Consider the following 23,300-nt stretch of genomic DNA (forward strand, 5'->3'; position numbering starts at 1 on the left):
ATGCTTAAATTAACGTTCATAATGTGAAGCTTGTAGCTGTAGTGTAATTTAGAAAACGGTGTTCTTTGGGTCTTCAAATTTACCAGAGTTAATGGCAGCACCGTGGATTGGGATTTCCTGGCCATCAACATCGATTCCGCCGTTTTCGAACGATTGAGTCTTTTCCGATCTCGACTTCTTGGTTTCCTTGGCTACTTCTGTTCCGGCCATTACTTTAATCCAGTCGACCTTCAAGGAGTATGGACCATATTGTTTGTCCAATAAACCAATGCCAACTGTCTTGACTTCCGACTTGTTGATCTCACTTCCATCCTGAATCACACCCCAATTAGTCATGACAAAGTCGTTGAGTGGAATCACCACGGTTTCCCATTCACCAGGATGGTTGAGGAACAAACGGTGCTGGAACAAGTCAGTCACCAAAGGTGTGTTGGTCTGAATGTTGACCAAGTACTTTCTTCTGTCGCCCTTGACTCTCAAGACCAACGAAGAGTAGTTGGACCAGTCCCAGTAGCTGTTTCCAGACAACCACGACTCCTTCTGGTCCTTTGTTCTAAACATGGCATAGCCAGATCTCGTGACTTCGGGGTTGTCCTTGGGCAAGTCCAACGACAAGTAGCCGTGGAAGTGGCCGACGTGTTCCTTGTCATCGAGCTCGAAGTGTACCGTAGAGTAGCCTCCCATCTCCTTGTCGGATCTGGTCATGACGTTGTTGAGCGATTCGTCGCCGTGCTGCTTGAAGTCAAGCACGGTGTGCATAGCCTTGACAACCTCTGCTGGCTTGGTGGCAAAAAGCCCCTTGAGCGACGAGTTCAAGCCGAGTGTTCTCAAAGACATTTTATAATTGAGCAATAATAAGTAGCAAGTGGAAGACGACTATGTGTAATAGTAGATATGTGCTTCAGTCTGAAGAATACTAGTAGATGATATCTGTACAGTTATGGCTATAACAGTAGTGGGCCCAGAAACGTTATATCTGAGTTGTTGGAAGATTAGTATCCGAAATGCAATTGACGAGATTCAGTCAAAAAACCTAAAGTCTGGTACGACACGAAGAGGCAGATCTGAAGGTATTTATATGAATCTGAGATGAAGTGAAAAAAATAGCCCGATTCAGTGTGCAGGAGCCACCCCTCCGAACCCCGTCCTTTTTCGGAGTGTGCTTGGCCTGGGTGCAGGAGCCGATGATTGTACTATGGCTGCTCCGATACCGATAGGGTGCGTTTTGTGACTCCACGAAAGTGGAGAGATAAAGTTAGGGAGGGTTAGCCAGTTTAATTAATAATGCTAGGGGCCAGGCCAGGGAACAGAAGAATAACCCCACTACTGAATGGCACACCCAGATGATGGCAGATTGTGCACTACTGGAACTCCAATCTTTAGGGGGAGCCACAGGGGACAGAATCATGAGAATCATGGAATCGCAGGCTGTTGTGGGGAGATTTGATGGCCACCCCTTAACAAATAGCGAAGTCTCCTGGAGCACGAAATCCAGCAGGTTTGGCGAGATCATTCTCAGCAGAATTGTTAGTGAATCATCCTCCAACTGCGGTTTGTAGAGTCAGCCATACCCGGTGAAAGCGGTGGTCTACCACCGAACCCTGGGTTGTGGATGTTCCAGAAGAATCCGAGATTCCACAGTTAGAGAAGAGAAAATGCTCGCTCTACACTCTACACTGCCCTGCTAGAGGGCACTACAATGGCAATTGCAACTAGATATTTCGGATTTCACCAAATCTACTTTTCTCTCTCTTCTATTTGCTTCTCTTTCTTTCTATAGTGGCACATTCCGTGGAAAAGTTCCAGATGGAGATGGTTCTGCTTCCCCACTCTCGATGTCTGTTGCCTGAAAAAGTATATCTATTGATCTGAATTTTAGTGTTATCGCAACTGAAATTTTTCGCATTCACAATTCGGAGAGGGGTTATTTCGCCATAGTCTCAGCTCACCCTGGCTTCCTCATGGTGAACACCGCCCTGCTTCTGGGACAAAGCTGATTGTGCTCTCTGATTTGTCTCTGCTGTTGCTTTGCAGTGTCTCGGTGAAAAACTCCCATTATTCTCCTCTCACTACTCTCGCTCTCCTCTCTTTTCAGATTCTCCTCTTCAGCCCTTTGGCCTGCTCAATCTGGAAATCTAACCCCACGATGTAGTTGTAGCCCAGTAGCCACGATGTCTCTAAAAATCACATCACAACTCAGAGCTAGCAGCACTACAAGCACCACCAGACCTCCCACAAGGTGCCGCTGCCACGATGGCTGTGTGCCCACAATTGTACCCGGGCTGGTCTCGTAAACTCATCTTACCCCAGACTTCCTACCTGCTTCAACTCCGAGATACCAAGCAAAAATAATCGTTCAGAACCCTTCCGGTGGTAACGGAACTCGCAAATCATTCTCAGATTCCGAAACCACGTCTTCACCCCAACTCCGAAACCTGGTTCCGATCTGTGGACGCCCCGACGCTTTGTTCCTATTGGCTGTGCTGCGGTGCTTGTCCTTCTCTGAGTTGGCAGAGTAGCCCGGGACGGATCGTCAAGGAATGCATGTAGCTCGCCGTAATCAGCGAAGACCAACTCCGATCTGCCAAGTTGTATGTGGAGGTTGTCCCACCGTCTGTCTGCTGGACTTGTACCTCCGGTAGTGGTGGATTTGTGCATTTGTCGTATTTCGTATCTCGTATAAGTAGTGGTGATATTTGCAAGACCAGACTGCGAAAGTGGTGATATCAGGTTCCACGATTTTACTAGCACAATAGTCGAATCACATTGTGAGCAGGACTTGATAGTATGATAATTCAGACGAGCTGTGTAATGACTGGCACCAGTAGCCTCTGATTTTTCCCACGACGGATAGCATGATCTTCTCCAGTTTTCAGTGTGACTTTTGAGTATCTGACGATGTGAGCTGGTCTGGGTGGCTCTACTGTGGGGGTCATTTTTTGTACATCAGTAGATTCCAGGGCGACGTTCGACAGTGACAGTCGGCAGCTGTTGTCTGACTGGATTTGTATTTGCTCTTGTATGGCATCCGTATGCTTTTGCTAACTATCTAGCGCAATAGAGAAACTACTAGGCATCATGTGCAACCTTTCTAGAATTTGCACCAATTCAAGTTTAAATATTTCTACATCAAATTGTTTGTTCAACTCCACTATGTACTCACTGCTTTCTGTAAGTATGTCATGAATTTCATGTGGCGTACAATATTTCTCTGAACCCCTGGGAAACTTGTGGAATATTTGAGGTGCCAATACCCGGCACTATCGTGTGCCTCGAAAATGAAAAAAACACATGAATATCAAAACCCCAAATCTCCACTTTATGTCAGAAAGGCTGGGTAGAAAAAAGGACTAGACTCTGAATCAACATCGTCTTCCTCTTGATATTACAAGTCCACTGTGAGTAATACATATCTCCAGTTACCATATTGTTGTAGACTCTTATCGTAATCTATACCAGAGACTAGAGCCACACCTTTGTTCTGCCAGCTATAATTTTTCAGAGTATCGATTAAGACCTTCTACTTGCCGAACAACTTCCTTGGTTCTCATTTTCTACACTCAAGATGGCCAAAAACTTCTACAACCCCAACTCTGCTCCTTACTACGATCCAAAAACAGACCGTAGGGTGGTTTTCATCACAGGAGGAAATTCTGGTATCGGATGGTTCACCATTCTTCACTTATACTTGCACGGCTACGTTGTCTACATTGCAGGCAGAACCGAGTCTAAGGTGCTCACTGCTATTGATGAAATTAAACAAGAAGCCGAGAAAAGAACGACAGCTGCTGGCGATGAGGCTTTGAAAAGACCATTGGGTGAGCTCAGTTATCTCCACATTGACTTGTTGGATTTGTCTTCTGTGGATGAAGCTGCGAAACAGTTTGCCTCTAAGGAAAAGAAGTTGCACGTTCTCATCAACAATGCTGGACTTATGGGGGTTCCCTATGAATTGACAAAGGACAAGTACGAGGTTCAGTATCAGGTCAACTACGTTAGTCACTTCTTGTTGTCACTCAAGTTGTTGCCTCAATTACAAGCTGTGGTCGATGAAGGTAAGGTCCAACCTCGTGTGGTAACTCTTGCTTCTGTGGGCCACAACTTTGCCTTCAAGCACTTTGCTCCTTCTGACACTATCAACAAGAACCCTAATGTCATCTACACATGGGTCAGATACGGTCAAGCTAAAACTGCCAACATTCAGTTTGCAAGTGAATTCGCAAAGAAGTACCCAGACATTTTGAGTGTTTCAGTACATCCTGGTATTATCTTGGGTACCGAGCTCTATAACTATTGGAAGAAGTTGCCTGTTATTGGCTGGATTTTCAAGGGAAGCTCTTGGTTCTTGGACAAATCCATTGGTGTATCCAACGAAGAGGGAGCTACTGCTTCGCTTAAATTGGCTATGGACCCATCTGTCACTGCTGCTGAAGACAACGGCAAATACTACTCTACAGGAGGTGTTGAAGATACTGCCAGCAAGATTGCCAGAGACCCAGAATTTGCTAAACTCACCTGGGACTGGAATCTCGAACAATTGAACGAGAGAGGATTCCATCTCAAGGGCTAGACTACACTTTAGGCTATGCTACGGACTGAACTATTCTATGGACCTAACTCAGGGCTATGTTCTAAAGTATTTCTAAAGTATATTTATTATTTTCCGCTTCTACAGACGCTTCTACAGACGCTTCATTAGATCTTACTGTTATTTAGACTATGTTTTTAACAATCTTGGACATGATTTACAAGTAGGGCTTGGAGTTTCAGACCAATTCTAGAACTTGTAGATAGAGTTACATAAGAAGACATACGAGTGCATAAACATGAACAACACTGAAGTGCTATCTCTTAGAAGGCAGATGCAGAACGTAAATTCAGATATCTCGTAATTCATCGAGTAAAATTCATTTTCAAGTCTATTTCTAAATGGATCCTACGGCAGAGAACAAAAAGATCAAGAATGCAGATATGGATTCTCATACAAACGGACACGTAAACACCAGTAGACTATCTTGCATATCTCCACTTGACAGTACATCATTCACTTCGTAACACGGAGTAATGAGCCACTTCACTGAAATTATCGCACACCAGTAGAGTCCGTGCTGTTCAATAGAATGTGGATCCGAGGCTGGTGAAGAGAGCCTTCAGAATCCTGATTTTAGTCAATTTCAGTAAAACTCTTCAGAAAACTAATAGCCAGTCTTACAGATGCTAGTACTAATTATCATTTGACATTCTCTACACAACAGTATTTTCTCTTCTATAAACCTCCCAATCTATTGTTAACATTCTTAGCCTGAATATACGAGATACCACATTTCTAACGGTTCCAACCAGACACAAATTGGCAACCCGTGAGGAAGCCAGAACATGCGAAAAAAAGACAGACTCCAGAATAGTCACCTCGAGCCTTTCTGCTCTGTACGAATTCCTCCAGCTCCAGTCGCTTTCCCTTCATCAACTTTCCTACCCCATAAACCGGCTCTTATCCCCAGACTTAACTATGGCATCATGCGCCAGTCACCTGCTATCGGAGCTCCTGCAGATAGCACAAAGCCATACATGACTTCTTATCAGACGCTTCAAAAATTAGCCCTAATCTTTCCGTCTTCTTTTCCAATTACACTGTCAGAGGCTGTATTGAATTGCTAGCGAAAATGGGTCTCTTGTCAATCTTGACGTAAGTATAGCTGTTGAAGACAAATCGCAAAAATAAATGGATGGGGCGAGAGCGAGATTTGCCATCTGGATCAGTACAATAGTTCACAAAGAAGACCTAGAAGAAAGATAAAGAGAAAAGACTATTCATGTAAGACCGCACCTTCACGAATAAATGCAGCATCCACACATTATCGGACAATAAGGAATAGCATCATGGATCCTATTGATATGTAATTGTGTACTGTATCATTTACCATTGATAAGGATAAGAATCTGTGCGCTCTTCCTCCCGATGAAGCACACGTAGTCGATATCAATTCCCTAGTCTTTACCGAGAGAAAGATTTCACAATAGATTTCACAATAAGGTATTCACAATATCAACAGCTCAATACAAATGATAGAGAGAGAAGGATTACTCTTGTTATTAAATCTCAATTGCATAAGCTTGTTCTCTTTCATTACTAGTCTGATTTCACGACTGTTCATCCATTCTAAACACATACTAACCTCCGCAGCACTATTGTCTCTACAGTATACCCTGTTCTTGCCTCCTACAGGGCCATTGAAAGCTACACAAAGTATGTCACGATTGTTGATTCGGGAAAAATCAAGGTCGGTGGCATATCTGTTCCATTCAGTTTGCTTTTGAAGAAAGAGGGTGCTCCCTCGGATGCTTTCAACGAAGCTGCCTTGCAGTTCCATTTGCTTTCTATCCAGAAATGGTTCATATACTGGATTGTTTTGGCTGTCTCTCAGCTAGTGGAAACTTTATTGTTCTTGAAACACTTGGTTCCTCTCTATTCAGTCTTCAAACTCCTTTTCACCGTGTGGTTGGTTCTTCCCTTATTTCTTTCCATTTCGGCACTGCTTGAGGCTCAGGCTGATGCATCTAAAACGTTTGACAACACTGAAGACTGGATTAATTTCACCAAATCTGGTGCCGGCTTGATCTACTTTTCATATATAAAACCTTGGATCGAAGGAAATTTTGACAATCTCGAGAATCTCAATCTCAACTTCTCTTCGTTGACGTCTTTGTTCGGCTTGGTGTCAAGATTTGGCTCTGTTGCCATGCTTAGAGAAGCCGACAACAGCAATGCGGACTTGTCGCGTGGTCCTGAAGCAACAGAATACTCCAACAATGTATTGGATAGTTCGTACGTAATGGTCATGAACATCAGAAACAGATTTGGCTACGGAAAGGAAGAGGACAAAGACGACAAGGGTACCTCTACTTCGACCACAGAAGTTTTTGACGAGATAGTGAATGCAGCCAGCGACAGATTGACTCAGAGAAAAACTTCCGGGAGCACTGCCGATGGATCCAGCCCCTCAACTAAGTCGAAGAGCGGCTGGCTCTGGTAAATGGATTATTTTCTTAGAGATTTTCAAGTATTTTAATGTTTATGCTTTATTCTGGTTTGTGAGGTTTTAATGGTTTCTTGCGGTTGTTGAGTTCTGTTTCTTTTTTACTATATATTTATTAAGATATTAGTGTCTTTTGTATGATAAGCTAATAAATGTTAATGATAAATTAACTGTTGTAAGTTTATTGTATATACATGATGGGGATGACTATGTAGGTATGTTCTATAGATATCATTTCAGATGAAGTTCACAAGAACAACGACAATCAAATTATGACAAAGCTCATGGGATAACACCAATGGATAAGATCAGATTAGCCTTGGTATGATTTAAGATTAGTAGTTGTGTTACAAGTTCAAGAACTTGGATACCAACTCTCTATCAGCCTGAGACTCCACTCTCTCAGTGTGATTCTTAACGAGAGACTCACCCTGCTTCTTTACTTTATCACTGACAAATACGTTAGGCAAAGGTTCAGTCTTGTAAATTCCTCCAAAGGTATCGATAGGTTTCAATTGGTCGGAACCAGCACGGTTTTTCTGGATCATGGTTTCGGATTCTTCTTCACGTTGGTATTCGGCCAATTCGACCAATTCAGCATCTACTTCGGGCCACACAAAGGGTTCGGCCATATCGATCGTCATCTTCTTGTACTGAGGACCTCTGTAACGAGCATAGTCGTATGGACCTCTGACGAATTTGGCATGGAGCAACTGGACAGTCACGTTCAACGCTCTCAAGCCATACACGTGCCACAAGTAGTCTCTCAAATCCATTTTGTTCATGCTCTTAGGAACCAAGAATTTAGCCTGGTAGGGTGAATGTTTAGCATTGGGTCTCAACAAGCAGATTCTACCTTGTGGAAAGTAGATCTGGTTTTCGCCTATGCGGAAATGAGCTTGACCGAGGGCTACTTCATCCTGGAACTTTTCGAAGTTTCTACGGGCAATCTGGTCGGAATTCGATCTGTACTTGATAGGCACCGGCTTGTTATTGGCGATGTACTTCTGCTTGATTTCTGTGGAAGGGAACAAGGTGTTTTTCACTTGTTGCGAAAGAAGCGGTTCACGGTCCTTTCTGAAGCCGTATCTGGGCTTCTCAAGTTCAACGTCGTTGACGTTGAGCTTGGGGTAGTTCTTAGCCAGGTGCTTGAAGTGGAGGGCTCTGGTGAACACGGACTGGAGAGCTCTATTAGACATTCTTGAAGAATTAATGAAAGTGGTTGAAAATTAAAGGGAAAAGGAGACAGACGGGTTGTATACGGTATGGTGATGATATTAGCTGAGCTATACAGAAGCGGAGATGGCTTCTGTGTGTGGGACTATGGATATGGGCGTGATGAATAGCTGTTGAACAATTTTTCAGAAAAAAATGGAACAAAAATGAATTGAAAAATTATTGAAATGCGAATTAATTCCCATAGTTAAGAAGGATGCGCATAGTTAAGAATTCATACAGAGAATAGCGAAACAGATTACAAAAAAAGTATTTACAATTGATAAATATAAGAATATGAATACTTAGCATTCATATTGTTAAGAATGCCACTTATAACAGTATCATATTTATGATTATGGAATGAGCAGTGGGTGATTCGTATAGTTAAGAGTTTCAATGGTGATAACTCTCTTAGTTGAGAGTGCGCACACTTCGCGTAGAAGTATTATCTTTTTTCGGTCACATGACTGTGTCGTGCCCCAGCCATTCGTTGAGATTCTGAGAATTTTCCACTTCAACAATAACTAAATAGCATAAGCAACTCTCCACTACTTCCCTTTCTTGCCAGTTCGACTATCCGTATCCAGAATGGACTCCCAAGACGATCCCTATTTGTACGACGACGGCGATGCCCAGAGCATTACGCCCGAAGACTGCTGGACGGTGATCCTGTCTTTTTTTCAGGAAAAAGGTTTGGTCTCCCAGCAGTTGGACTCGTTTGACGAGTTCATCGAGACAACCATCCAGGAGTTGGTGTGGGAGGATTCGCATTTGATTCTCGACCAGCCAGCTCAACATACTTCCGAAGATGACCACGAGAACAGACGTTACGAAATCACATTTGGCAAGATCTACATCTCTAAGCCTATGCAGACAGAAGGCGATGGTACCACTCATCCCATGTTCCCTCAAGAAGCCCGTTTGAGAAACTTAACTTACTCCTCACCTTTGTATGTAGACATGACCAAAAAGGTGTTCAAGTCCGATGACAACAGACGGAAGGAAAACGAGTTGGAATGGGTAGAAGAAAAGGTAGAAGATGAAGAACCTCAACAAAAGGTCTTTTTGGGTAAAGTACCCATCATGTTGCGGTCCAAGTTCTGTATGTTGCGTGATTTAGGTGAACACGAGTTCTTCGAGTTGAAAGAGTGCCCTTACGATATGGGAGGCTACTTTGTCATCAACGGTTCGGAAAAGGTGTTGATTGCCCAAGAGAGAAGTGCTGCAAATATTGTTCAAGTATTCAAGAAGGCTGCTCCTTCTCCTATTTCTCATGTTGCAGAAATAAGACTGGCTCTTGAAAAGGGTTCGCGTTTGATTTCGTCGATGCAAATCAAATTGTACGGTAGAGACGAAAAGGGAACGTCTGGTAGAACGATCAAGGCTACATTGCCTTACATCAAGGAAGACATTCCTATCGTAATCGTATTCAGAGCGTTGGGTGTAGTCCCCGACGGAGACATCTTAGAACACATCTGTTACGATGCTAATGATTGGCAGATGTTGGAGATGTTGAAACCCTGTGTGGAAGAAGGGTTTGTAATTCAAGAAAGAGAAGTCGCTCTTGATTTCATTGGTAGAAGAGGTGTTTTAGGTATCAGAAGAGAAAAACGTATCCAGTATGCTAAGGATATCTTGCAGAAAGAGTTGTTGCCTAATATCACACAGGAAGAGGGCTTTGAGTCTAGAAAGGCATTCTTCTTAGGTTACATGGTCAACAGATTGTTGTTGTGTGCATTGGAAAGAAAGGAGCCAGACGACAGAGACCACTTTGGTAAAAAGAGATTGGATTTAGCTGGACCCTTATTGGCCAACTTGTTCCGTATTCTCTTCAGAAAGTTAACCAAAGATATATACAACTACATGCAGAGATGCGTAGAAAACGACAAAGAATTCAATTTGACGTTGGCCGTCAAGTCCCAAACCATAACCGATGGTTTACGTTACTCTTTGGCTACAGGTAACTGGGGTGAACAGAAGAAGGCCATGTCGTCCCGTGCTGGTGTATCTCAAGTTTTGAATCGTTACACATACTCATCTACCTTGTCACATTTGAGAAGAACAAATACTCCTATTGGACGTGATGGTAAGATCGCCAAGCCCAGACAGTTGCATAACACTCACTGGGGATTAGTATGTCCAGCAGAAACGCCTGAAGGACAGGCGTGTGGGTTGGTTAAGAACTTGTCTTTAATGACATGTATTTCAGTTGGTACACCTTCTGAGCCTATCTTATACTTTTTGGAAGAATGGGGTATGGAGCCTTTGGAGGATTATGTTCCTTCTAATTCTCCTGACTCGACCAGAGTGTTCGTAAACGGTGTTTGGGTTGGTACTCACAGAGATCCAGCCAACTTGGTTGATACCATGCGTAGTTTAAGAAGACGAGGTGATATATCTCCTGAAGTTTCTATTATCAGGGACATCAGAGAAAAAGAGTTTAAGATCTTCACCGATGCTGGACGTGTTTACCGTCCGTTGTTCATTGTAGACGACGAGGCCGAGTCCGAAACCAAAGGTGACTTGAAGTTGCAGAAGGAGCATGTCCACAACTTGTTGTCGTCTGAATACGACGAGTACGAAGACCCAGACAACGAAGGAGCCAGTTACACCTGGCTGTCATTGATTAATGATGGTGTTGTAGAGTATGTAGATGCTGAAGAAGAAGAAACCATTATGATAGCCATGACACCAGAGGACTTGGAAGCTTCCAAGAATGCTATTACTGAAACTCCAGATAAGTCTGTGCTCGAAGAGCAAGAGTTAGACCCAGCCAAGAGAATCAAGCCTACTTTCTCAGCTGCCACACATACATTCACCCATTGTGAGATCCATCCATCTATGATTTTGGGAGTGGCAGCTTCGATTATCCCCTTTCCAGATCATAACCAATCGCCTCGTAATACCTATCAATCTGCTATGGGTAAGCAAGCCATGGGTGTCTTTTTGACTAACTACTCTGTGAGAATGGATACTATGGCCAACATCTTGTACTATCCACAGAAACCTCTAGCTACCACTAGAGCCATGGAGCACTTGAAGTTTAGAGAGTTGCCTGCTGGGCAAAACGCCATTGTTGCCATTGCTTGTTACTCCGGTTACAATCAAGAAGATTCAGTGATTATGAACCAATCATCCATCGACAGAGGGTTATTCAGATCATTGTTCTTTAGAACGTATATGGATTTGGAAAAGAGGCAGGGTATGAAGGCATTGGAAACATTTGAAAAGCCTTCTCGTTCGGATACATTAAGGCTTAAGCACGGAACCTACGAGAAGTTGGATGACGATGGGTTGATTGCTCCTGGTGTCAGAGTCAGTGGTGAGGACATCATAATTGGTAAGACTACACCTATTCCTCCAGACACTGAGGAGTTGGGACAAAGAACACAATACCATACCAAGAGAGATGCTTCCACGCCTTTGAGAAGTACCGAGTCTGGTATCGTCGATCAGGTGTTGTTAACCACGAATGGTGATGGTGCAAAGTTTGTCAAGGTGAGAATGAGAACAACCAAGATTCCTCAGATCGGTGACAAGTTTGCTTCCAGACACGGACAGAAGGGTACTATTGGTGTTACCTATAGACACGAAGATATGCCGTTCACAGCCCAGGGGATTGTTCCCGATCTTATTATCAACCCCCATGCCATTCCCTCTCGTATGACGGTTGCGCATTTGATTGAATGTTTGCTTTCGAAGGTGTCGTCATTGTCTGGGCTCGAAGGTGATGCTTCTCCCTTTACCGATGTCACTGCTGAGGCTGTATCCAAGTTGTTGAGAGAACACGGCTACCAATCGAGAGGTTTCGAAGTCATGTACAACGGTCACACTGGTAAGAAGTTGATGGCACAAGTATTCTTTGGACCTACGTACTACCAGAGATTGAGACACATGGTCGATGACAAGATCCACGCCAGAGCCAGAGGACCAGTTCAAGTCCTTACCAGACAACCAGTAGAAGGTAGATCGAGAGATGGTGGTTTACGTTTCGGTGAAATGGAAAGAGATTGTATGATTGCCCATGGAGCTGCTGGATTCTTGAAGGAAAGATTGATGGAGGCATCTGATGCCTTCAGAGTCCATGTCTGTGGTATGTGTGGTTTGATGACGGTTATTGCCAATTTGAAGAAGAACCAATTCGAGTGTCGTTCGTGCAAGAACAAGACCAACATCTACCAGATTCATATTCCATATGCTGCCAAGTTGTTGTTCCAGGAGTTGATGGCAATGAATATTTCTCCAAGAATGTATACCGAAAGATCACAGAACAGCATTAGAGTTTGACAACAAACTGACGTTAATACCCTGGGGGTATGCATTATGTAATTTAAGAAAACTAAAATGGTTACTTTATATACGTTGTAATATAAAACAAAAGGAATTGATTGTAGAGCATTAATAAAACGATGTAAAAGAAACATTATTTACGTATTACAATAATTCTATTATATCTACATGCTAATGATTACCGAATAATATGTATATGAATACGATCTATGTACAATGAACACTTTGATGCTCAAAAGATTTTATATATTGCAATGCTGATAGAACAGCTCTAGGCTATCCCCTCTCTTTACTCTTTCAAGTACTTCTCTCTGATCTGGGCATTTTCAGCTTCTTGCTTCCGCAAGGCTTCAGCCTTAGCAAGCATTTCTGGTGTTTCGTCAGCAAAGGCAATCAAGTTGTCCACGTACGGATGTTCGTGGCCATCGTAAACTTTCAATCTGTCCATTCTCACCAATCTTGCCTTATCTTTAGGAATCATACCCTTAACGGCTCTTCTCAAGATTTCTCCATAACCCTTGTTGGCTATCATTCTTTCCATAGGAATCAAGTTAAGCGAACCAGGGCGTGTTGTATGCGACCAGTAATGTCTGTCTTGCAATTTGTTACCCGTCACCTTCAAATGCTTGCAGTTTGTCACTACGACGTAGTCTCCATGGTCTCTGTTTGGTGAATAAGTAGGCTTGTGCTTGCCTTGTAAAGTTATAGCAATGCTGGCAGCCAAACGACCCAAGGTTCTAGGATCTGAGGCGGCATCGACATGGTGCCACACTCTGGTAAGAGCGGCAGCCGAAGTTCCTATTCTCTGAGACATAGTGTTTGAATATTGGCGGAGAACTACTTGTAGAAAGATCGTACTCTATGGTGAAAAATTAAGAAAAGTGAAAAATTCGTAATGTCGCACAAGTTAAGTATCAACAAATGTCGTGAGACATTATTTACTGACTCTCTGATATAACTGCACAATACTAGTTTCAATTCCTATACTGAATGCTTTCTTCTGCAATCTGAGTAGCTAAGTTGTTGCTATCACTAGTTGCTATTGTTTATCCTCTACTATAATAAGTTCTTATAGTACATTTATTCATCTGTAGTTGTTTGGTCTCCTTCGAGTTTTTCGCAGCCATCCACTGCCACGATCAATAGTATCGCTGATTTAAGTAAAAAATAAACAAAAAGGTCCAATACCCATTGCCAAGTAGATGAAATCTAAGGAACACAGTCATAGGCACATGTCATCAAGCAATGGTGTTGACTATCCTATCTCTATCATCCCTTACTGTCACACTATCAAAAATAATGTCGGCTCAGTGAAAAATGTCGCGTGTCGCACTCGCAAACGTCGATATGATTTTTTCACTTGTTTCACGATAATCCCAAGTCCACCCCTCTTTCCAGCAGTTCTCCACAGCACAAATCGGCCTCGTTTCGTTGAGATTTCGCTGCTGGAACGTTCTATTTATTGTACATACCCCGTATCCATTTAGCCACTGTTCGAACGGACGACAATCGGCAGAATTCTTTTCCTAAATATTGGATTTTTCATTCATCTGTAGTTGTCACATTTGAAGCAGAACAAGTCAACGAAACCAGACACAAAACATCACAACAGTCGCCAACGACATCCAGAAACTCACCATCTAGTCATCATACACTTCCCATATAGACCATGTTTTTCTTGAAGGACTTGTCATTGAATTTGACGTTGCACCCCTCATATTTCGGGCCGCAGATGGACCAGTACTTGAGAGACAAGCTCTTGAGTGACGTGGAAGGCACCTGCACTGGTCAGTTTGGTTACATTGTATGTGTTTTGGATTGCATGAATATAGATGTAGGTAAAGGGAGGATTATCCCAGGCTCAGGTATGGCTGAGTTCGAAGTCAAGTACAGAGCCGTGGTGTGGAAACCGTTCAAAGGTGAAGTCGTAGATGCTGTAGTCACAACTGTCAACAAGATGGGGTTCTTTGCCGATGTCGGTCCCCTTTCTGTGTTTGTCAGTACCCACTTGATTCCCTCGGATATGAAGTTCAATCCTTCCGCCAACCCTCCAGCATATGTCAGTCCTGATGAAAACATCGAAAAGGGCTCGAGAGTCAGACTAAAGATCGTAGGTACCAGAACAGACGTCAACGAAATCTATGCCATCGGTAGCATCAAGGAAGACTACTTGGGCCCAAGTCCCATGTGAGTAACATGCTGAGAAAGAAATACAACACAATACAATACAATTAAAATCCTCTTTATTTCTGTACTATATCCTTTTCTATCTAAAAAGTTTACTATAATGCATTACTACGTATAGGTAATTTACATAAAGATACATCGACATTTGTTCGTAGGATCACATAAAAAGGTCTTCTGTTCATCAACCTATTGTCTACTATTAATTTATTGCTCCTTTACTTTTTGCCTACTCTTCTTCACTGTCAGACAAGAGGGATATCACTTCCATCCCTGCCTTATGATCTACATTAGCAGCAGTCGGTGCTGAAGTAGACTTATTGGATTCAGTGTTTTTCTGTCTGAAAACTTCTGTGATGAAACCTTCAGGTACATTACGTGCAACCCCAGCATGTATCTGAGGCGGAACAGAACCATCGGAAACTCTTCTATTTCCGGGTTCTCTTGGACTCTCAATGGCAGTGAAGTTTCTGCTACCAATAGACAAATGTCTTGTTGAAACCGGTGAGTTAATGGTCATGTGTCCAATCTTGCCATTTATAGGTGATACTGGATCTGTGACGGTGACGTTGGAACTGATGGCATCTTGGTTCAATTCTATACCCAACAATCCAGTAATACGCTGCTTCTTCAAAGCTGGTGATTCTGATGCTGACGACGTTCTGTCTGCTACACGATCGAATACAGACTTTGAATACTGGACAGTTGGCATTGAAGCATACCTTTGCAAAGAAGGTGTAGGTGTAGGTGTTTGGCTTTGTGAAACTGTTGCAGCTTGTGACGAATGCAAAGGTTGTTCATAACGAGTAGATACTACAGATCTGCCAAATGACGGATCATGACGCTTCATGCTTTGCTTAAGTTGTTCTTCCAGTAGACGAGCGTGCCGGCTTTCAGGCTGAAGTTGCAGAATCTGTTGTTGAATCTGACTATGCAGAAGTTGTTGTTGTTCATGTCCTCTTCTAATATCTGGACTCAAAGATATCAGATACCCATGGTTTGAATTTGGAGCTATCAAACTGTTGCCTTTTTGTGATGGTGCCAAATTTGCATACGAAATACTTCGCATTCCCGATTCCAGTGATACACTGCCATAGTTGGTACTCAATGATGGACTAGCTGCAAATGGAGTCATACTCTTTATGTGTGCTTTAAGTTGTTGGAATTCAGGCAAGTCTAAGACATGGGAGAAGACATTGCCCACACTCAACAGTTTTCTCAGATCAACTTCTACCACAAGACGACGAACCTGCTCCGACAAGATGTCTTTTTCTTGTTGTTGTCTTTCCTGAAGTGTTTTCAATTGCAATCTATGCCTTTCAACAAGTGCCTGTCTTTGCACATCAAACTCGTGTCTTTTTCTTTGACTTCGATTCTTCTCCTGATCTTCCAAAGCTTTCCGGAAAATATCTGGATAACTAACTCTGCTTTCCTTCTCGGGGGAATTGAGAAGGGAGGCAGCAATTTTCATTTCAAGATTTCCCTTTTCTTGTAATTGTTCATCTTGTAACGCCACCAACTGATGTGTTTGAATACGAGACTGCTGCTCTAGTTGTGTCATCAAATCTTTAAGTTGCAATATCGCATTAGCAGATTCCTGTAAGTAGTCATTGTATGAAATAATATGTTCTCGGCTGTCTGCGCACTGTTGATTGCGCACATTCCGTACACCTTGAAGTTGCTGCTCAATTTCGATCATTCTTGCAACCAGATGTCTTAGTTTGTCTGCCAGAGGAGCTTCAGAATGAGAAGTTACACCTGGTCTAATCTTATCAATGCATAAATCCGGTGTAATAGTACTATTATCATTATTGACTTCCAATGCAGATAAAGGAGAAGTAGTTTTTGAATGTTGTACAATGTCCGCTCTGATTCCAGTTCCATTATTTGAAGGACTGGAGGCCATCGGCAAATTTTCAGTGGGTCGAAGAGTACTTTCAGCTGATCTACCAATAACTGCACTATGAATACCATTCTTGTCTTCCACACCATCTGCATGCAGAGTACTGGAGTTGATCGGAGATGGGAGAGACAAAATTACAGCGCTAGTATTTGCATTCTTCTTGGCCGTGACTTCCTTTTGACTATCACCAATGAAAGTATCACCAGCCAAAGTTAATTCCTTGCCTGTTCCGTTGGTTTCACTAGCTTTCTGAGCAGTGGATGAAGTAGAAGAAGTAACGTTTGCTGCAGTCGCAACGACATTTATACTTTTAGCTAGTGAGATATGCTGGCTCTTGAAAGACTCAGAGGTTACATGTGCAGAACGAACTTGCAGATCTATTGTGGTAGAAGGTCTTCCGGATGGTATCGTGTTAACAGGAAGCTCCTCAACTGATTTTTGGTTCTCAGAAGATCTTTCATTCAGAATGGTCATTCCAACAGCATGACTATGTTCCACAGCAGAATTGTTATTCTGACTATGATTTTCAATTGCTGGTTGATCTTGAGTTTGTGAATTTTCAGTTGAAGAGGTATGTTCACTCTGATTTGAATTATTAGTAGAATTATCACTTACTGGAGGAGGAGGAGGAGGAGGTGGTGGTGGTGGTGGTGGTGGATGTGACTTTTCTAATGAACTTTCAGAGCTTGACTTCTCAGAGGATGAAGAAGCTGACACTTCGACGGTGGTCCTTTCAGAGGACATTTCAGAAGATGAATTTTCAGTTCTTGTCTTCTTAGAAGCAGAGATACTTGGGCTTGAAGCATTCTCACTCCGAGCCAGAATGGCTGGATTGCGAGCAGTTAGAATTCGCAAATTGTTATCCACGCGTATATTTGCCTCCTGTAGAGGTCTTTTACCAGTCGCTGGTTTGGGACGATAAATGGGTCTATTGTTCAATCTTGAATGTGAGGTGATGAAAATGTTAGGCGTAGGTTTTGATCTAGCACCAGTTGGTCTTTTCACAGGTGTTGTCAGCGACAAATGTGGAGGTTCCTCAGTCAAAGGCTGAGTTGTGGGGTTTGTGGTTGAGTGCAAAGGTATCTGCGAAGATAAGTGAGATGATGATTGGGTCGGAGCATGGATAGAAGATATTGGAGTGTCACTGTCGATTTCCATGTGTGAATCATCAGTAGTCGAAGGTATTGTGGAAGAAAAGGCAGTAGCTGAGACGTTTTTGTCTTTAAATGGATGGCTGTCAAGCTTAACTAGATGATTTGAAGCTGATGGAGTATTTGAATGCGAATGTGATTTATGAATATTGGATTGTGGATGCTCTCTAGGAGGTTGAAGTGGAGGAGGTACTAGAGGCAGTTCAGAAGATGTAGATTGTGATTGAGATAACACAGAAGGTAGAGGTAGTTGAGTAGCTATATAATTAGATGCACTTGTTTCTTGTAGGTGACTGCTCGGTGGTGGTGGTGGTGGAGGAGGAGGAGGAGGAGGAGGTGGTGGTGGTGACGGAGCAATTGCAGTCGGAACTTGTGAAGCCGATGTAGAGGCCGGAGTAACTATACTACCGATGGCAATCCCACTAGCAACAGAAACATCACTAGCTGTTGGAACTGTTCGAACAGGAGGAACTGAATTACCGACACCAGAAATGTCATTAACATCCATAGAAACATGTTGAGGTTGTACCGTTGCTTCTGGAGGATTTACAAGTGCCAAAGGACGTGTAGTCTCTGAAATTTGCGGAGAGTCATCTCTTTGTATAGGTGAAGTTGACAGATCCCTTGATATGGCTTGGGGGTGATGACGACGAGGAATGTTGGAAAGAGGAATTTCCAGTTCGCTTTCGGATTCACTATCTAACAGGACTATTTCTACATCTGGAGGAATACTAGAATTGGCATCCTCTTCAATTTTTGTTACAACTCTTGGAGAGCTGGAAGGGGACCTTGCCGGAGTATTCAGCCTTGGAGCAGGAGTTGCAGAGCCTTCTAGTGACCACGAGCCATCGGAATGTATGAGAACTTGTTCCACATCTGCCAGCACTGTGTTCAATATGTCTGTGAAGTACTCAGATATGGCAAGATCGTCCACCTTCACATTGCGTTGACAGTAAGGGCAGCTCCATGTAGGAATCTGTGCCTGAGACTGGAGGAAAATCAACGCATCAAAGCACTGTGTATGGTCGCAATAGACAGATTGCACGGGATACTTCATCCTTGTGTATGACACGGGGTCTCTGAGCGTTACAGAAATGTCGGAAACTACAATATCGTCGTCGTCATTCTGGGCTCGTATTCTATCACGAGTCGAGTTCTTGTGGATCATAGGTCTATTCAAAATGCCCTGTAGGATCTCTTGAATAGACACAGTCTGGACGATATAGACATAAAGCAAGAAGGTCTCGGTCGTTCTGGTGTAGACGAACTGGATCTTATTGAGTGCGGGACGCGCACGAAGATGGTTAGTTATATCGGCTGGTTTCGAAGTTCCTATCTTATTCTTGATCCCCCGGAAATGCTGAACTTGAGATCCATTTACGTGGAGTTCACAAGGTTGTGGAAAATGCACTGCAACATCCGTCAGAGCTGGCAGAGAGTTTGCCTGGACGCCACAGAGCACGTACGCCTTAATGGTGCTGTCCAGAGCTAGAAGACTTGATTCGCTGTCCAGCAACAGGAATGCAATATCACATGTTCCTCTCCCAGATTGGGGAAAACAGGGCTGCGGTGAACCGTGAATGAGTCTTCGAAGCTTATAGAAGGGGTTATCGGCGAAGTAAAGCGCGTGACGGCGATACGGTGATGACTCGTTGACTCCATACTGATTATGATTAGAATCTGAGCCCAGATGGTTTGAATGTGAACGAGACGAATTCGAATTTTGATTTGTAGCATTAACATTACCATTCTGACGTGTCACATTACGTCCACTACTGCTCATCATAGTAGCAAAGTTGTTCATCTGTCCGGGAACAAACTCTCCCTTCGATATCTTACGATACAAGTCCTTATAGATAGGAAGCTGACGGCCCTCCCCTCTCATGAGAATGAGGACTCTTACGGCCAAAAGCCTTACTGGATCTTGCAACTCGATCCCATGCTTGAAGTAGTCTTCAATCCGCGCTATCACCTCGTGTCGACGCCCTGTAAGCTTGAAGTCTAGCAGTCGCAAGATATCCTTGATTTCTGCTACCTTCATCTGGTTGAGCCGTGCGATGGTATCGCTGAACTCCGTTGGAGTCAACCGCGCTATGTCGCTGCTCATGGTGTAGTACTGGCGACACTCTTGTCTACAAATTATTGAAAGAAAGGGGCAAAAATAGACGTTGAATAGGTGTTTTCATTAATCTGATTATTCCTCATGCCGTAGATAAATTATTCACTATAGTTGGCCGAGAACCTGTATATGGAACTGACCGGTTTTTCTTGTGGACTATAAAGGCTAATGGCCATATTGGATTTGAACCTTTTTTGAACACCAAGGAAGAATTTGAATTCTGTTTCAACCTGGTTTCAATCTTTCAAACACTAATTTTGAACATATATGCTTTTGCTGGGTAATAAAATTGTAACCAAGGTGAATGTAACCTTCCAAGCCGTTGTGGTTCTCCTCGAAATCAATATTATCAGGATCCTGCATCTTATTATCAATCAAAAGTGAAACATCACGTGCAGCTACTATCTTTCTTATTCTTTCTAGTCTGGACAGTTCTTTATCATCATCCTTACATTTCTAACGTCTCTTGACGGAGCTGTTATCGACTTACGCTTGCTTTCATTTATGCTTGCTTTCATTTATTCAATGAAGAACCTTTTCTTGTGTCTGGATCATCCTGGTTCGTTCACTGGTGCATTCTTACTGCCCCAGCATTCTACACATGTATCACAATTCACGGCTAGACGCGAGATTCTTCTTTAAAGAAGTCAATGTAATTACACTCACGAGTCTAGCCTGACCCACTCAAGTCTGTTCTTCTTTCACAAATAGCCTTGCTTTTCGTTTTGCTTTAAGGAATGCAGTGGAAGGCACTTTGCCTGCAGGAATTTGCAATCTTTGATAAGGATTTCTGCAATGAAGCAAGCCGTGCTTCAAAAGAGATTTATGAATCGGGAACGAAGTGCACCAGGATAGAGCCATAAAAGGCAACCTGAGACTACTCAATCATGTGATGTTTAGATTTCCTCGAACACGCATGTGTTAGTTGTTCAAGGAGAGAGCATTCTGAGTAAGTGCATAATGAGATCGGAAAGAACACAATGTTGCAGCCTGAAGAAAATGGCAGGGAATTTTCAGGTATAGGAAAGAATCTTATATCGTTCTGTGGGAAGGTGGATTTCCATTACAGTAGTCTATTCTTTCCGGGAAATCCAACATTCTTGATTATCCTTCAATCCTGCCATAATATCAGACACACAATGAAGTTGCGTATATTTGGCATTATGTATTTATGATAAAAAAAATCCAGAATAGTAGTATCACTATCACAGACTCGTTGTACTAGAATTATTAGTCGTTTACTGATCGTCACAATTGAACAATCCCAATTACTCTGATCAGATGTCGGTTGCAAAATTGTCTATTTATACTGCACACAGGTCCAGCCGTTATCGCATCCCCACTATACAAACATCTACCTTTTGATTCCATCATTATTATGTCTATATAGCTAGAAAGTAGCTACTCCCAAGAGAGTAGCGGCATTACGCGCGTCTACCACGTTCTTGCTGTCGTCGTCGTCTTCGTTTAACTTTGTGATTTCTGCCTCCTCTTCCTCTTTTTCCAATCTGTTCTCTCGTTCTTCTTCTTCTTTCTTGAGCGATCTGAAAGTCCGCGAAGACCATGAGTCGCCGTTGGCTGATTGTGATTGGCTCAAGTTGTGCTTGAGAGTTGTTAAGTTGTCTCTGTTCAAGCGCGACAAGCCTCCCTTCTGGTCTACGATTCTTATATCCAAACGGATGTTCTCCAAGTTCTTTAAGTTTTTACGATGGTGGTCTACTTTGTTCAAGGTGAAGTTTTTTAGGAGTTTCTGAAACTTCTTTTCTGTGAATTGAATGATTTCCTTGCGCTCAAAGAGCATTTCGCCTGAGATACGTTTGACTTGCAAGTTGAGTGACTCCTCCGTCTTCGTAGCATATTCCAAAGAACGAATGGCTTCGTCTACTTTTATGGGATCTAAAGCACTTTTGTTTTTGATTCTTGTTGCATTCTGGTGCTTTGTCTGTGTCTGGGTTTCGGCCTGAGTTAATTCTCTCATTATCAAATGACGATTCGTTAAGGCTTCTTTGATTTGGTAGAAGTCGTTGACCAAACATTGTATACCATCACCAAGCGAGCCCATATCGTTAATGGACTCAATGAGAAGCAAGTCCGACTGGATCTGTACGATCTTGCTCAACTTCTCCCACATGTTCTTCATGCCCGGATGCGAGTTCTCCGACTGGGCCAACACAGAAAGCTTGTTGCAAAGATCAAAGACGTGGATCGACAACTGCTTTTCTGTCTTGGAGTTCTTGTCCATCAGCCGGTAGAGCTTCTGGCATTCGAGATAGGCCGACTTGATCATTGGCCGGAACTCGGCCAATTCGTCGTACGGATCGTAGGGCACAGCAAGCTGCTTAAGCGTTTTCCGCATCAATCCACTGGCTACAGATGACTTGCGGTTGCTGTTGATGACTGAATATCCAAAGTCACTCTCTAGGAAATAGACAAACTCCTCATCTCTAACGAGTATAGGATTACTGCAAATCCTATCAAACCACTCTTGCCACACCTGGTGCAACTGCTTCGTTTCCTCGTCACCTCCGGATGGATACGATGTCACTGCTCCCGGAATGACTGGAACAAAAACTTCTAAATTGGATATAGTTAAATACTTGTTGAACTTTACCACCTCGTTGTAGGTACGACGAACTTCCTTATATTTCGCCTGTCGGAACCGAGGTAATCCCTTTAGAGCTGCATCGAACCGCAATATCGGGTTTCCCACCTTGTTCTTCTCTATGGCCACCAAGCGGATTTGTATCAGGTACTTGTCGGTATATCTTTCTGGAAGCAACTTCCGTAACTCAGCTTCAGTCAACTTGCCCATATTGGAAACGTCTGCGTTCTCGTTGGCAGATTCGTCTTGGTCATATTGTTGCTCAGAGATACCGTTTTCATCGTCCTGTTCATAATCCGGATCGTCGGTGTAACTGTGGCTATATCTTGTATCGCTTTCCGCATTTTCTACTACACTCTCATTCAATGAGGGATAGCCCAGATTGGCTTGAATAGCCAGACCACTATCGATAACCGAGGGCTCCGCCACCGGTTCTGCAAATGGATTGTTGTTCTCGAAATCGTCGGGATTGTAAGGCACAGCAGAAGCCATCTTAATTTTAAATGCAATTGTCTTGAAGAAGAGTAGTGTTAGTTACTTGACCTTAAGATAGTGTTGATTTTGTCGATGACTTGCGGGGCGGAATGACACGTGATGCCCGGATGTCGCAAATCCACTACTATAAGCTACTGCAATCGGAGCAAACAGAATTCAGCTACAACGGTGCCTTTTTCATAATAATTATACTCAATTGATACAATTAACGGAATGTCTTTTTATAATATTTTGGGAAAAAAGCGTATGTTCCCTGGCATTTATTTTGGTCTTTTTTACAAGAAGTTCTCTTTATATGTAC

General features: G+C 42.9%; 9 protein-coding genes across 9 annotated transcripts; 4 read left to right on the forward strand and 5 right to left on the reverse strand. All coding sequences in view use genetic code 12, as the record gives it.

Annotated features, from left to right (window-relative positions):
- Positions 1-48: 48 nt before the first annotated feature.
- CIA30 (possible complex I intermediate associated protein) lies at positions 49-837 on the reverse strand (the record flags this gene model as incomplete). The annotated part of the gene is made up of 1 exon (XM_001387737.1): positions 49-837. One exon carries the CDS (start codon positions 835-837, stop codon positions 49-51), a length of 789 nt encoding a protein of 262 aa, XP_001387774.1.
- A 2,728-nt stretch (positions 838-3,565) lies between these two features.
- On the forward strand, positions 3,566-4,570 carry PICST_86463 (predicted protein; the record flags this gene model as incomplete). The annotated part of the gene is made up of 1 exon (XM_001387327.1): positions 3,566-4,570. The coding sequence occupies one exon, from the start codon at positions 3,566-3,568 to the stop codon at positions 4,568-4,570; it is 1,005 nt and encodes a 334-aa protein (XP_001387364.1).
- Positions 4,571-5,880: 1,310 nt separating this feature from the next.
- On the forward strand, positions 5,881-7,034 carry PICST_28236 (predicted protein; the record flags this gene model as incomplete). Its single annotated transcript, XM_001387328.1, has 2 exons — positions 5,881-5,897; positions 6,185-7,034. The coding sequence occupies 2 exons, from the start codon at positions 5,881-5,883 to the stop codon at positions 7,032-7,034; spliced, it is 867 nt and encodes a 288-aa protein (XP_001387365.2).
- Positions 7,035-7,384: 350 nt separating this feature from the next.
- On the reverse strand, positions 7,385-8,236 carry PICST_28237 (mitochondrial 54S ribosomal protein YmL41; the record flags this gene model as incomplete). The annotated part of the gene is made up of 1 exon (XM_001387738.1): positions 7,385-8,236. The coding sequence occupies one exon, from the start codon at positions 8,234-8,236 to the stop codon at positions 7,385-7,387; it is 852 nt and encodes a 283-aa protein (XP_001387775.2).
- A 607-nt stretch (positions 8,237-8,843) lies between these two features.
- Positions 8,844-12,542, forward strand: RPB140 (DNA-dependent RNA polymerase II; the record flags this gene model as incomplete). Its single annotated transcript, XM_001387329.1, has 1 exon — positions 8,844-12,542. The coding sequence occupies one exon, from the start codon at positions 8,844-8,846 to the stop codon at positions 12,540-12,542; it is 3,699 nt and encodes a 1,232-aa protein (XP_001387366.2).
- A 292-nt stretch (positions 12,543-12,834) lies between these two features.
- On the reverse strand, positions 12,835-13,359 carry PICST_37954 (mitochondrial 54S ribosomal protein YmL23; the record flags this gene model as incomplete). Its single annotated transcript, XM_001387739.1, has 1 exon — positions 12,835-13,359. The coding sequence occupies one exon, from the start codon at positions 13,357-13,359 to the stop codon at positions 12,835-12,837; it is 525 nt and encodes a 174-aa protein (XP_001387776.1).
- An 855-nt stretch (positions 13,360-14,214) lies between these two features.
- Positions 14,215-14,736, forward strand: RPB7 (RNA polymerase II subunit; the record flags this gene model as incomplete). Its single annotated transcript, XM_001387330.1, has 1 exon — positions 14,215-14,736. One exon carries the CDS (start codon positions 14,215-14,217, stop codon positions 14,734-14,736), a length of 522 nt encoding a protein of 173 aa, XP_001387367.1.
- Positions 14,737-14,958: 222 nt separating this feature from the next.
- SIZ1 (hypothetical protein) lies at positions 14,959-19,890 on the reverse strand (the record flags this gene model as incomplete). The annotated part of the gene is made up of 1 exon (XM_001387740.1): positions 14,959-19,890. The coding sequence occupies one exon, from the start codon at positions 19,888-19,890 to the stop codon at positions 14,959-14,961; it is 4,932 nt and encodes a 1,643-aa protein (XP_001387777.2).
- A 1,402-nt stretch (positions 19,891-21,292) lies between these two features.
- VPS17 (vacuolar sorting protein) lies at positions 21,293-22,996 on the reverse strand (the record flags this gene model as incomplete). Its single annotated transcript, XM_001387741.1, has 3 exons — positions 21,293-22,817; positions 22,906-22,907; positions 22,934-22,996. The coding sequence occupies 3 exons, from the start codon at positions 22,994-22,996 to the stop codon at positions 21,293-21,295; spliced, it is 1,590 nt and encodes a 529-aa protein (XP_001387778.2).
- Positions 22,997-23,300: the final 304 nt, after the last annotated feature.

Source organism: Scheffersomyces stipitis, chromosome 1, assembly GCF_000209165.1.
Source record: "Scheffersomyces stipitis CBS 6054 chromosome 1, whole genome shotgun sequence".
Lineage (NCBI taxonomy): Eukaryota > Fungi > Ascomycota > Pichiomycetes > Serinales > Debaryomycetaceae > Scheffersomyces > Scheffersomyces stipitis.